This window comes from Sceloporus occidentalis, unplaced genomic scaffold (genome assembly GCF_023333645.1).
Source record: "Sceloporus occidentalis isolate IW3139 unplaced genomic scaffold, rSceOcc1.0.p SCAF_45, whole genome shotgun sequence".
Lineage (NCBI taxonomy): Eukaryota > Metazoa > Chordata > Lepidosauria > Squamata > Phrynosomatidae > Sceloporus > Sceloporus occidentalis.
The window spans coordinates 4,235,221-4,250,239 of NW_028317025.1; the positions used below are offsets into that span (position 1 = coordinate 4,235,221).

Sequence of the window (15,019 nt, forward strand, 5' to 3'; positions counted from 1 at the left end):
TATAATTGACTGAAAGTGGAAAGGAGCAGACAGTGGAATTAATTATGAAGAAAAACGTTTAAGAAGGACTGTTTTACAACCACTCGCCACAAAGACACTGAGGCCAAATTCACCATAGATGGATCCTCCATACTTAAAGGCACAATGCCATCATTGAAGATCTCCCATAGTGTGACCCCAAAACTCCAGCAGTCAGATTCCAGTGTCAGGCTATTAGGATCACATACACATTCTGGACACAACCATGGTATCCTTTCTACAAGCACTGCAAATGTAAAAGAGGAACATTGCATCAGAAATATGGAACCACCACTGACCACCAGTTTTTAAAAGGCATTTCTTCAGTGTGCTAATATAATGAGTAGGGATGACAGTACAGGCTGAAGGCCACAGTATGACAATTTTGTTTTGAAATCCATTGGTTGCATGTGACTGTGTTCCATCAGAATCTGTTACATTACTACTCCATTGATTTACATTATTTCAGTTTGGCCCTGACATCTCTTATTTAGTCACTCAGTACCAGAGGTCCAGCTCCTTGGGCGATATGCATTGCTAAGAAGATCAAAGGAAAGACATGGACGGTCTAAACAATTTTAACTATCATACAAACATTAAGTACAATACCTTTTATAAAAACATATCTATAAGCTTAACTCCGGAGCTGGCTCTGGTGACTGGTTATTAATTGCAGCAGACGATGCATACAGAGTATGTTTGGTTCATTTCTTCCATAAAGGAAAACATTTCATTGATAACTGTGAGTTAGCAAAAGATGTGGACATTTCAGCTTGCTGATATCTCTTTATATTATGAAGGTGTCAACTTCATTGAAATACCTGGGAACTTGTTGAGTCTGGCTTCCTGGAGCCTACACTTGTGAGATGCTTCCAGGACTGCCCACTGACATCAGTGGGCGGTCCAGCTAACGTTGGGGCGTTCCCACTGACGTCAGGGGCTTCTCCGCCGACATCATCAGGAAACACCCCCATTTAAAGGAGAAATGGGCAGGGAGTGGGGAATGTCAGGACCCCGCTCCTGCGCCCTGGAGGATTCAGGTGTTGACCCAAACCAGTAGATATGTTCATTGAGCCTCTTGAAAAAGACGATACTATTTTGTTGTGCATAATGCACAGATTTGTTAGCAAGTGTTTAAGAACTCTCCATATATTAACTAGACACTAAGCAGGACCTGATAAGCCCTTTCAGTAGGAATATCTAGCTTCATAACCCATGATGAATTTGCAAGATTATTTCTCCTGGAAACAAACAGGTTAGTGAGCTATAGCTTGAAAAGAAAAACATTGTAAAAGAGTAGCATAAGAAAACTTTGGGATGGAGCGCATAATAAACATTATATTCCGGTGCAGAGAATAGTGTTTTTACTATAACTGGACAAAGATAGAAGACGGAAGAACAAGAAGATGCAAGAGAAGAATCAGAGAAGGAGATAGGGGCAAGGAAGCATTCAGAGGAGAAGGTAAGGAAGACATTGAGCGTTGGCCCTGACTGATGCTACAAGCCCAAAAGAGAAGTAGGATGGAAATAGGTTATAGAGCTGGATAAAAAGGAATGTTGGCTATTTTCTATACAATAAAGCTTTGGTTCAAGAAAACGAGTATTTTGTAAGTTTTCACCTCACACAGCCACAAAGCTGCATAAAAGAAACAACGGCAGCAGAGTGAGTACAAAATGATGTAACATATTTTACAGTTTTAGATCAGCTCCTGAACACTAAAGCAGCACTATGATGATCCCCATTAAGAAAAAAAAATACAATTCTAAATTTCAACCTTGTGAATGGATTAACAATTGCGAATACATCTGCCTACTGAATCATGAACAATTAAACCCAAAACATTACTATATTGCAGGAAAGAAGTGCAATAGTGCATTGCTATTTGTGCACAGGAAAGATATATGCGCCTTCTGCCTTAATGGTTTGATCAACATGATGTGTTGACCAGTGTTTTATATATGGCTATGAATAGGTTTATTATAAAGTATATGTATATAGATTGTGGTGGAAAATAGATAACAACTAGCTTAGGCTGCTCTTCTTCTTGATTTACTAAAATACAATACAGACAGTAATGGGTAACGTGCTGTGGCTGTGGTCATGAAATGATTGCTCCATTTTGCCCATTATCAACTCACTTTCTTTTTCCAGGACTCTGATGCTCACACCCCTGTCACTTAGTTTTATAAATGGTGGTGTCTCCTTGTCTCCTACACGGCTTAGGAGGATTTTCTTAGCTGAAATGTTACCATGAACCAGATGCTTATCCTCCTGTGAGAGCCAAATCAGATATTGGAAAATGAAAAATAAGAGGAAATATCACAATGTTGGCATATCACCAACAGATCAGAAAATGCTCACATATATTAATAGCTGAACTTTTGGGATTCAGCATAAATCTATGTCTCATTTTTACATATTGAGAAACAAAACATACCATGTAGCAGAGAGCATACGCCAATTGTTTGACAACTTCAAGCTTCCAGCTAATGGCAACTGGACCTCTCTGCTTCTGCCTCTTCAGATATAGGTCTAGAGCTCCCAGGCATACAAACTCTTGCACCATTATAACTAGGTTATATTTAATACAAGACCAGTTAGTTGATGAATGCTGATTCCACAAATCTCACTGTAAGCACACTGTAACATAATCACAATCACAGTGTGTGTGATGTAAATTACAATGTGGAACTAATAAAATAGCACAAACAAAATATTACACAATACAATGTAATCAGACAACGTGGCCCACAGCATGATGTAACAAACTTGACCATACACTTACTCTGTTCCCGTACACACACTCCATGCAGTAAGACTTGGTGTTTGTGCGAGAGCTGGTTCATTATACTGGCTGCTTCTAGGAAGGACTGAAGTGGGAAAATTGAATGAAACAAAATGATGAAAACATAGCTATATCTTAGAAAAGGTGTGTGAAGTAGAAAGGCATGGTACACCATTGCATACGTTTATTGGTCAGGAGCAATAAGACAAAAAACTGAAGAGAGAAACATAAGATATTGTTGGATTTTAAATGCAAAATGTCTCCCAAGAAAGTGGGGGCATGTATGTTACACCATAATCTACTATTGAAAGATTGTGTGGTTGGTATATTTGACAGTAATGCGGTGGTTGGGCAAAATAACTGATTTAAGTTGCAGGTGCAAGGGACTTCTTTTACCTCTTGGTAATGCTGGTAAGAAGGATCCAGGATCTTAAGCATGACTTTAACTTCTCGCTCTACTTCATCATCTGCACATCTAAGTACACCTTGGATAATTTTGGTGAAGGAACCTTTTGCCTTGGTCATCCCCTGAGGAAAACTGGAAATCAATCTTTATAGCTCACTTCAGGCATGCTTTTATCCACCCATTATTCTAATTACATCATACTACCACTTTGTACTACTGCTGAAACTTACAAAACTGATGTCTTTAAAGTGAATCTTTTGAAATGTCAGAGGTTGAATGTTCCTCCTCTGTCTTCCTGGTGACAGAACCTTTTGAGGACAGCTCTCACGCAGTATTATGAGGTTAGATTTTTCTGATGGAGAAAATTGTGTTGTTTGATTAGACTTCCTTTAGAGGATTGAAACTAAATAAATATTAAGTTACAGAACTTTGATTAGCTTTTTTACGCTATCTGCATTCTTCTTAATACATTTCGTCATCTCTCTTTCTGTACAAATTCTGTTTTCTTTATAATAAATGACTAAAAATAAGCTCAGAGGAATGAAGCCTGGCAACAATACCCTTACTTTTAAATAGGGTTTAATTTACATGACAAAATGAGTCATTTAATCTTACTTCCTTAACTATGCATCATACACTACCAACTTGCCACTTCTTGTGGGAGATATTTGTCATCCTTAGTCCTTCACAACATATAGGTAAATGGTTTTTTTTATCTGGCCTACAGCTCATAGTTTTGTGAATAAACCGTTACCCAACTGTATTGATTAATTCTAATTTATATTGTGTTCCATGTCACACACACTATAAAGTTGAATGCACCAGATGCAGGTCACCACAAGAGGGCCTTAAGGAGTTAATGATGATGTCATGATGCCTGTTGTCAGGAGTTCCACTTGAGTGCATGTTCATTTGTATCCTGACCTTAAGAGTAAGCTGCTGATATCAACATCCAGAGCTAAGTACCTCAGTGTGCCTTTGATTAAGACACTGGCGCAACCACGGAGGTCACTGGTGCAACCCCTGTGACTCCTTCTTCCTGTTTCCTTGTACTGGTATAAAATTTATTAGAAAGGGCCATTTTGACATGGGCCGCAATGAATCAGGTGGGAAGAGTACTTTCTAAACAATTATGAACCGGCACGGGGAGATGGAGTGTGTGTAATTTGTGTGTAAATATGTTGTATGTTGGAAGGGGGGGCAAAGAAGGCACAGACCATTTGTTTGGGGGGCAAAGATGGCACAGACTAGCTGTTGAAGTTGGGGTGCCCGGAGCAATTTTTTTGCAACACGGCCCGGTGGTTTCTAGTAAAGCGCCTGGATTGAGATTATGTTTTGTTTATAGTCTGTTGTATATGTATTGGGTTCATGTTTTAAGTAGCAGTTTTACTGCTTATGCCTTTAAATATTTTTTTTTAACCCTTTTCATTATATTGCCTAGATCTGGGGCGTCCAACCTGTGGACCTCCAGCTGCTGCAGGACTACATGAATTCTTTAATAATAAAATAGTTTAAATAACCAACTGAGATACACTATATGGACAAAAGCATTGGGACACCTGACCATTACACCAACAGGGATTTATGACATTGCATTCTAAATACATAGATGTTAATATGTAGTTGGTCTCCAATTTTGCAGCTATAACAGCTTTCTCTTCTGGGAAGGCTTTTCACAGGATTTTGGTGTGTTTAAGTGGGAATGTTTGCTCATTCGTCCAGTAGAGCATTTGTAAGGTCAGGCACTGATGTTGGACGTGAAGGCCTGGCTTGCAATCTCTATTGCAGTTCTTCCACACCAAGCTCATCCAACCATGTCTTTACTGACTTTGCCTAGTGCACTGGGGTACAGTCATGCTTTAATAGAAAAGGGCCTTCCCAAAACTGTTCCAACAAAGTTCGAAGCATAGCATTGTCCAAAATGTCTTGGTATGTCCTTTCAGCATACCGACACATTTTAGACAATGCTATGCTTCCAACTTTGCACATATGTGAGCCCATTTGTGGTCATGCAGACGGCACCTAGAGCATAGTCTGCAGCCAGGAGATGGCCGGTCGGGAGAGCAAATGAATGGTGGAGAACTCATCCTGCAGCTTTCTAACTGTACAGGTGCCTCATTGACGATGTCCAGAGAAGGTTAAAATGCAGTTCAGTCCCATTGTTCCTTGGTATGCAATATAGCCATGAAAAAGTAGACTTGCCAAACTTGGGGTACTTTAACATGGTAACGGGCTAAGCAATAGTGTGATGGAATCCACAATATTTATGCCTTAGATGAATTCTTACTTTGTTCCAGTTACTTTGTTCCAGTGCAGAAGTGTCTTGTAAACACAGGGGAACCTGAAACTCATTCCTTAGCCCTACACCTGTGCTTGAAGATGCAGACAGATGGCAAGGGTAAGAACAGGTGCAAGATAGACTTTTGCATTCAGATTCACCCGATCTGCAAATTTTCAATATTTTGTTAAATTTGGCATTTTGTACAAAGCACTGAAAACAAGGCCAGACACCCTCACGAATTGGACAAAAATGATGCAAAAATGCATAGCTGTCAAATTAGGGTACAACCCTGGCCATAGACGGGTCGGGCTGCAGATGTGGTGGCGGAAAGGTCCCCTGGCCAGAGCGAAGTTGTAGCACAAAGAAGCCAAGTAAATGGGCTTGATGAGACGTGCCCAGCAGGTACTAGAACTCTTGTTCAAAGTGTGGAAAGAACGGCCTGTCAGGTCCTAAGGCTTAGCAGCTGGAAGAATGTTTACAGTTGTTTGTTAAGTGTTGTTACTGGGTTGGGAGTGAAGTAATAAATAATAATAAAGCTGTGGCCTAACCTCTACCTACAACAATTGGTGCCTGGTGTCATAATAGGAAAAGGTGGGCATTAGGGTATGAGATATTGGCCTAAGCAGCCATGCAAATGTGTACATCAAGACAAAAACTGACAATGCTAAGAGATTATATATATATATATATATATATATATATATATATATATATATATAGTGATATAACATATTATAATTACCTTTGGGTCTTGGAACACAACAAGAGGTGAACTGAGTACAAATCCCACCAAGGCGTAGGCTGCATTGCTGGTAATGCTCCAGAAGACCCCTCACGCTGGAGAAGTAACGGGAAACTGCAGCCAGGGAAAATGTATCGTCGACACACAGGATGAGACAACCCTTGTAATCTTTTCCCAGAGGATTCTGAAGAGTGTTTGAAAGAAAAAAAACGTGTTTCAACTAAGTTCTGCTGCCTATAAGCAGTAAGTAAAGTGCCAGGAAACAGACAACCAAATACACACCAGGACAGGCACTGCCACACCGACACCCAAACATACAGACACCAGAACAGACTCTGCCACCAGAACAGACTCTGCCACCCAAACACACACACACCAGGACAGGCTCTGCAACACCGACACTCAAACACACACACACCAGGACATGTTCACACCAAACACACACACCAGGACAGGCTCTGCCACACTGACACCCAAACACATACACCAGGACGGGCTCAGTCACACCGACACTCCAAATATGCTGGTATTTTAACCACTTCCATGCATTTGGAAGTGCAATTTGTATTTTTTTCACACACGTTGTACTCCAGGTATAAATTCACCGCTCCTGGTATATGTCACTGCCAAACAACACCCAAACAGCACACACACCAGGACAGGCTCTGCCACACTGATCCCCAAACACACACACCAGGACAGCCTCTGCCACACTGATACCCAAACACATGCACCAGGACAGGCTCTGCCACACCGACACCCAAACACACACACCAGGACAGGCTCTGCCACACCGACACCCAAACCCGCACACACACCAGGACAGGCTCTGCCACACCGACACCCCAACACACACACCAGGGCAGGCTCTGCCGCACCGACTGTGAAGAACCATGTCTGATCTTCACTGTTATTATTATTATATTTATTTGTAACCTGTTTGAATGTGGCTGCAGCTCCGGCCTTCAAGGAGACAATCCTGTAACTTGGCTGGGGCTCTTAATCAGCCAGCACAGCCCTGTCTGCCCAGATGGCACCCGCACTACAGGGGGGGATAACACAGGTGGGGGAAACCCATTGTATCCCTTAATCTCCTCACCTGATACATCCTCTGTATACTGATGGGATTTGTGATGGGATGTGGTTGATGGGATTGGGGGATGGGTTCGGTGCACATTGAATTGAGATTATATATAAATTCTGTGTGTTTGTAATAAAGAGAGTTCTGTTTTAGCCTCAAAGCATGAAGTCCTTTCTCATGATTGAGGGAAGTGCTGGTCTGTGACTGCTTTCTTCGGACAGCCACAGCGTGTCTGCTTACTGGAAGAGGGAAGGAGCTGACGGGTGGATGTGTCCAGTCTGGGGCACAGGTAGATCCGTCACACCGACACCCCAATAATGCAGGTATTTTAACCATTTCCATGCACTAGTTCTACCATCAGCTTTTGTCAAACGTTATGGTAGTAAAAAAATTTTGTATTTTTTTCACACACATTGTACTCCAGGTATAAAATCACCGCTCCTGGTATATATCACTGCCAAACAACACCCCGATAAGTGTTCAGCAACATCTCCTGAGTGCAGTGATACCCCACATGCATGGGTTTGTTAGGTTGTTCGGGGACTTTTTGAGAGGTGTGCATTTTTCAAATTGGAATTTTGACATGTCAAAAAGTCTGCCCACATATCCTATTTCGGGTATCTTTGAAGCCGGCCAATACAATTTACCCCATCAAACTAAATATTTTTGAAAACTAGACACCCCAAGTTATTTGAAATGCTGGTATTTTAACCCTTTCCATGCACTAATTTTACCACCAGCCTTTGTCAACCTTTATGGTAGTACTTTTTTTTTTCCCCCCACACACGTACTTCAGGTATAAATGTACCGCTCCTGGTTATGTCCCTGTCAAACAACACCCCAATATGTGTGTGTGTTTTTTATGAGCAAGTCCTACAATTCACGCTATATCTTCACAAAAATTCCGGCATGGAAAGAGTTAAAATATTGGCATTATAAATGCCCATAAGGTGCCTAGTTTTAAAAAATTTATGATTTGATGGGGTAAATTGAATTGGCTGATTTAATGGGGTACATGTCTGATGAAGTGGCCCACTGCAGAAAAAACTTGGAAACTCCTGTTCTAAGATAAGAGTTGTCAGAAGTTTTGTTGTAATATTGCTTTTGTATAGTAATGTTTTTGTCTCATTGAGCTGCTGTGTGCTCATATGCAAAACACTATGGCAGAAGTTTCTTTGTAGAATTGGGCACTGTGGTTCTCAGTGCTCTGCCCATAAGTAGCTGTGCCTAGATGATTGTGCTTTCATTATGCCTACATATTTTTCAGCCAGACTGTTCGCCTGTGGGAGATATGGACTAAAGGGTTTATGCCCTATTCCCGCATGGAACGGATTGAAACTCAGCACTTGAATATTGTGGACCACTGTCTGAGATGAGTTCTTCACACACACCATGATTGGCGAGTATTGATTTGAAGGCCAGTATGATAGTGGATGATTTCAGATCCTTTAGTTGTACTATTTCAAAGTATTTGCTATAACAGTCAATGATCGGGTAATTGTTCTCTTCATTATTGAAAATATCTGTGGCTAGTCTTTGCTACGCACAAGAAGAGATAGTTCAAGGGATGAGTGGTTCTTTTGTGTTCTGTCTTTGAAATTCACTGCAGGTATCACAAACTTTCACAAACCTCTCAATGTCAGAGTCTCAATTGTACAGAGCAATGCCTAAGTTTCTCTTGCCAGCCATTGCACATGAATGGACACAGTTTTTCTAGTTGTTTGTCTTGTATTGTCTCTTGTCTTATTTTTTTCCAGTCTGACATCTGATGGACTAAAACTGTGTGCATGGACTGAAACTGTGTGCACTTCTTCCTCCAGATCAGGTTTTTTCTTTGCTTCATGTCCTGCTGGAAACACTCTGGATACTGTGTCTGCCATTAGCATTTCCTTCCCTGGCTTGTACTTTACAGTAAGATCATACGGTTGCAGTTTCATTATCATTCTTTATAAGCATGGAGGGACTGAGTTTAGTGGTTTCATAATTATTTGTTCTAAAGGCTTGCGGTCAGTTTCCACCAATAGTGGACGCCCATAGATATATTGATGACATTTTTTCACACCTGTTTACATTGGCAAGCATTTCCTTTTCAATTTGGGCATAGCTGGCTTGAGCTGTTGTGAGTGCCCATGAGGCATAGGCCACTGGGTGGCCTTTTTGTATCAGCACTGCACTCAACCTTGATTCAGATGCATTTACTTAAAGGACGCAATTCATATGAAAAAAATCTCAAGATTTTGCATATGTGTATCCCAAGACCAGCAAACATTCTTCTGTAGCAGAGCTCATAGGAGTGCTGTTTGCTGAGCTAAGCTCTAAATACCCAGTGCTATTTTTAGCTCTTTCCTCGATCGTGGTGCTTGCATTTTAATAATTGCTTGTATTTTGTTGGGATGAGGTTTCAAACCTTCTTTACTGATGATGTGACCAAAGTAGCTTACCTCCTCAACACCAATCTGAAGTTTGCTTGGGTTTAGTTTCAGATTTTTCTCATGACATCTCTCAAATGATGCAATTAGGTTTTTGTCATGTTCAACACGGTCTTTGCCAACGACCAACAAATCATCAATTATAAATTTCACATCCCACCGATCTGAAATGAGCTCATATGATTTTATTGTTGAATATTTCTTGAGCAGATGCTACCCCGAAAACAAATTCTTGTAAATCGCCTTCTTGCAACAGGGGAAATAAAAGTTGAGAGCTTTTGGTTTGCCATGAAATCAATCACTTGTACACCTCACTACTGAGTAAGAATAGAAAAAACTCAGTATAAAGCATTTTATTCTCATGTGCCGTTGAATGAGGAAATGTCCTATAAATAGAAGTGCCTAGTGGATCCTTATGTAGTTATTTATTGAACAGGAAAAAGTCCAGGTCACAATAAATGATGAAGCCCTTGCAACAGAAAAAGGACACAACGCAGAACGAACTGAATATGCTTGTCCATGGGATTCCTAAAAGAAGCAGAATCTGTGGCCGGAAGAGTAGGGAGGTAGGACATGAGTTCAATAATATAAATACAACAGTTAATGAATAAAATTAAAACAAGCTAGTAAAAATGCACATTCTAGCCTACTACATAAAAAAATGCCCGGATACCCTACCTCCACACACACTGTCAGCAAAAACTTGTCAAACTCTTGAGGTGAGCGGCGTAGGACAAAACTGCCAGCCACACTACCATTTCTCTTCAGTTTATCCACTGCAAATTCTGAGCTATGGGAGAAATTTGGAGCAAAAGGGAGAAAGTCAGGAATATAAGGGTAATTAGAAACTGAAAGTATTTTCATAAAAAAATTAAATTGTAAAAGGTGGTCTTGCTGGGCTTCAGGTAATGACATCAGGAAATAAAAATAGGTTTAAGCAAGAGGGAGCATGAGTGAGCACATAGGGAGGTGATAAAGAAGAAAACAGCTAAAGGTGCTGTTTTAACTTGTCAAGTCACTGTGAGCTCTACCATGTTTACATAAGAAACGTAAGCAGGGTTTTCATTTTATTATTTTCCTAGTATTTTAAACATGGAAAAATGACAAAAAAGCCAACATTTTTTTTCTACTGCTAGAACAGCAAAGCTTTTCAATCTATGGGCACCATTTGTTTTAGACATATTACTAAAATAGGTGAAACAGTAATAGGGATGACCTTTCTAGTGTCACATTGAATGTAAAAATGTTTTAAGTGTAAGGATATGTTGTGTCTAACTGACAAAACCTCAATAAGAGGTTTAAAAGGGGAGCACTTGTGACTCACGTGATAGGTCCATGGCAATGGTTCTCCAAGTTCCACTTCAGGCTAGGAGGTGCCACCTCTTCACAGAAGTAATGCTGGTTGTCTGTGGTTAAGCGGTAATAGCCATCAACCAGAGACACAAATGACAGTGCTTCCTGCAGGACTGGGAACTGGAACTCCTTAAGGAACAGGGATTAGAGTCATAAGCTGTGAAAGATTTAGGGTAGGTGCTAGTGAGAAAAAGGGGCAGAAGAAGGGTTGGTAAAACATCCACTATTCTGAAGTAGCATAAATTGTAGCTCTGGGTATCATTTGATCAGTCATGTTTTTTTCTGTTTATCTCCATACCTGTTTACATATCTAAATTCCTGTTCATATACCCAAACTCACCAAGACATTGTTATCATGTTTGGAGATCGTCACTACACGTCCTTCTGCCACTGCTGAGTCAAAGCGGGCCTGTGTTATGCGTATATCTACTATGTCTGGAAAGTCACAAAATGTCTGCCACAACTGTGAAAGAAGTAATGTAAAAACGGTATTGTCATTCCACATAAGAGAGCAAACATAATACAATGAGTAATTTGTGTATCTAGAATTTGTAAGGGCGGTGAAGATCTGTGGGTGGTGGTGTTGTTTCCTATTTTGCTGGTGGATTAAATGGCAGGAGGCCTTTTACAAGTTTTAAACTGAATTCAGTGGCATAACAGTGTGAAATACAAAGTGAGAGTATAACAAAAATGAATGTAGATTGAATTATGTTGCTTTATATTATGTTATACATGTATCTTACTGCTATCTAGCAAATGTTTATCAAAAAAGTGCATTTAACAACTTTACCTCTCCCTCAGCTAATGGCTTGGTAAAACCACAAAAGACATAGAAAGCTAAAAGCTCATGGGTCAAAACATGTAAAAAAAAAATTTCATTGTAAAAAAGGAGATAAGCAATTAACTGTAGAGATTTCTTGCGCTGGAAAAACAGCTTAGTGTGTCTCTTCCTTCAGCATGTTCTTTCCACTGCTTGTTGATCTCACAATCTTCTTACCTCAGTCTCTATATTCCTCCATGAGATGCCTGCGCCTCCAGACACCCTGAGGAACAGGTGGTTTCCTCCATCTTGCGGACTCCAGACAGAGAAAGTCTCCACACCAAAGTCTTTGTTCATTTTCTCCAGATCCACCAGATATTTGAGTTTGATGAGAGGAAGGCTAAGGGTGCAGGCCCAGATCTTCCTCAGGGACACTGTCACTCTTCTGCGAAGCCTTTTGCGTGACAAGAACCTTAGCTTCAAAATGCTCTGACGCAGTTTCTGTGGGATGCAGTGCTTGTAGCTGGTTTAGAGAGATATAGGAGTGATGGGATACCCAGATTTGAAATGCATACCTCTTTGTACAAAAATAAAAATATTTATAAATGTAACCATGCTTCAGGATTGCTTCCAATATTGTTTATAAGCATATTGTACTTGTCTGAGGTACTACTCTTGTTTATTATGTTTCCCACTAGTGTCGATCCTGCCTCATCATTATGAACACTCACCTCATGCTGCTGAGGATCTGCTTTGGAGTCCTGTTACTTTCCTGTGCAAGTCTTATCATATCAAGAACTGCTAAACCAAGGCACTGCTCCTGTACATCAAGGCTGGAGGGCAGGTTAATTTGTCCATTTAGAAAATCACTGCGACACTATAAGGACGAGGAGGGAGACAGAGTACAACTAACTTAAGTTTTGTCACTGAAACACTGAATATGGTCATAGAAGAAACTAACATATATACCATTCATGTCTGTTTTGTAATCCATCTATAGAGGAAGTATGCAAGATTATTGTGGATTTATAGCAACTTTTAACAATTCCTCCCCAGTTGTGGCCAGTTTGTTCTAATAGTATCTTTAGTTAATATGAATGAAGCCCATAGAGCAGTGTAGCTTAGGTGGAGTGGGCCTTGACAGAGCTAGGTGGTGTGCATAAGGAGTGATTTAATTTAATTGGTTCAAGTTTGTTATGGGTGGGGTTGATATCAAGGGTATATAAGTGGGAACCATTTTGTAAATGGTCACTTAACTGCTTTTCCAAATCTTGGTTGTTCATTTATTTGGGCGATTCTGGTTTGGAGAAGCATTTGCTTTATTTTGCAGGTATGGAGAAGGAAATTGAGGAGCTTCTAGAAGGAATTTGGAATGGCTATGCAGGAATGCGGTACCAGATGGCTGAGGGAGTGTAACGATTGGATGAGGAGGAACCCAGATTGCGGAGTGAGCCAGGCAAACAGGAACCAGGAGTAGCCAGGAGAGCTGGAACCGAGAATCAGGTCCGGTAACCAGTAAAGCAGGAAGCTGAATCAAATCCAGAAGAGTAGTCAAACAAGCCGAGTCAATCCCAACGATCAGAGAACAGGAGCCAAATCAGAAAACAGGAGCGAAGTCAGCAAGCCGGGTCAAACGAATAAATAGTCGCAGTAACTTGCACAGGAAAACAGCAGAATACACCAACCAAGGGTGACCCACAAGATGAAGTCCAGGTTTAAATAGAGAAAGGTGGAGGTGTGTCCTGCATTAAGAGGTCACCCGAGGTTATAAGAACACATTACAGATGTAAAATGTAATATTATGTTTTGACCACACAGTGGCGCCGTGAAGATGCCGACCGGTGGTACTTGCTGCCCGGGAAGCCATCTGAGGAGGAAGCGTCGCGGGACCAGCCACGGAGCGGGACCGGAGAGGCAGGTAAGTCCATACAGGGAGCAGCTGGCGCTCGTGCTGGATGTCGGGGTGATCCCTTCTGCGGGTCGGCCTGTACGACTCAAGAGACCTCCGGAACGATTGAGCCCAGAAGTGTTGATGGGAGGACGGCGTGTGCGGAGTCGCTCTGGGGAACGACGCAACGAGAGTGGAGGAGGCTGCAGCGGAGCTGGTGTTCAAGGTGCAGCGAGGGCGCCGCGTGGTCTGCAGCGAGTGTTGGTTGAGTGGAGCATTGTGGAGGATGACCTGGATGGTATCGGACGCGGCTATGACAGTAGGTATGGCGGAATGTGCGCGGGGGGCCCCGTGAGGTCTAGGGCTGCTGTCAGGTCTGCGGGGGGCGAGACAGAGGGTAGCATGGTTGACGGTACATCGGGCCCGACGCCCAGAGTGGGGAGACTCCACCAGTGTGTCCCTCAAGGAAGGTAGGAGTGGCCGATGCAGTGAAGAGGGTTATTTGCAACCCCAGGGCGTTGTCAACAGGCCTTCAGACCGGGGAGGGCACTTTTTCTGCAACGGCACAGCTGACCGAAGAAGATGGGAGTTACACGATGGGCCACTGGCGACCTTGTGGTGCTGTCACCGCGTTGGCGGCCGTATCATTGGGTCGGGCAGCGTCGCGAACAGGATGCCAGGACATTTGAGGCAACTAGTGGGAGGCAGGTGGGCCGCACTTCGGATTTTGGAGGCCAGACTCAGGATATTGTTTTTTTCAGGGAGGATGAAGGGGTTCTCGACTGGTCGGTGGGGTTAGGTAGGGTTTTAGGTCGGGCTTTTATTAGGTCCAGATCTCCTAGCAGGAGCCCTGTGGGGGAGGGTGGGGGGTAATAGTCATTTTAGATCGAGGATTCCTGTCAGGCAGAGTTTTTATCTTGTGGGGATTCTCTTGTTGTGTCTCGGCTTTCCTCTCCTTCAAGGTCCAGTAGTCTGAGAAGAGCCACTCAAGCTACAGCCGGAGGTTCCGGTGGTGAGTTACAAACAGGTTAATACTCAAATTTTGATGGATGGTTTCAAGAATTTGTTGGGGTCTCTGCAGCAGGGGTCCCATAGTGGGTTAGGTTATGGTCAGGTTTGGTCTTCGGTGGGCTCCGGGCAGGGAGCAGTTAGTTCTGTGGTGGTTCCAGAAGCTGAGGGTGGAAAGGTGTCAGCAGTTGGTGTCAGCTCTTCAAAGGTTAGTGTCGAGAGGGCAGTTAGTAGGTGGAATTCCTAATTCGGCTAGGCAAAATGCCT

General features: G+C 42.1%; 1 protein-coding gene across 1 annotated transcript in view; it reads right to left on the reverse strand.

Annotated features, from left to right (window-relative positions):
- Positions 1–15,019, reverse strand: part of LOC149289493 (tyrosine-protein kinase JAK3-like) — a 41,799-nt gene that overhangs the window by 12,254 nt on the left and 14,526 nt on the right. The window contains exons 4-15 of the mRNA XM_089490545.1: positions 12,588–12,733; positions 12,094–12,379; positions 11,437–11,559; positions 11,068–11,225; positions 10,422–10,533; positions 6,234–6,417; positions 3,441–3,562; positions 3,201–3,332; positions 2,805–2,889; positions 2,457–2,590; positions 2,158–2,290; positions 114–265 (exon numbers count right to left, since the gene is read on the reverse strand). Coding sequence (XP_089346671.1) covers positions 114–265; positions 2,158–2,290; positions 2,457–2,590; positions 2,805–2,889; positions 3,201–3,332; positions 3,441–3,562; positions 6,234–6,417; positions 10,422–10,533; positions 11,068–11,225; positions 11,437–11,559; positions 12,094–12,379; positions 12,588–12,733 — 1,767 coding nt within the window. The remainder of the gene's footprint in view (positions 1–113; positions 266–2,157; positions 2,291–2,456; positions 2,591–2,804; positions 2,890–3,200; positions 3,333–3,440; positions 3,563–6,233; positions 6,418–10,421; positions 10,534–11,067; positions 11,226–11,436; positions 11,560–12,093; positions 12,380–12,587; positions 12,734–15,019) is intronic.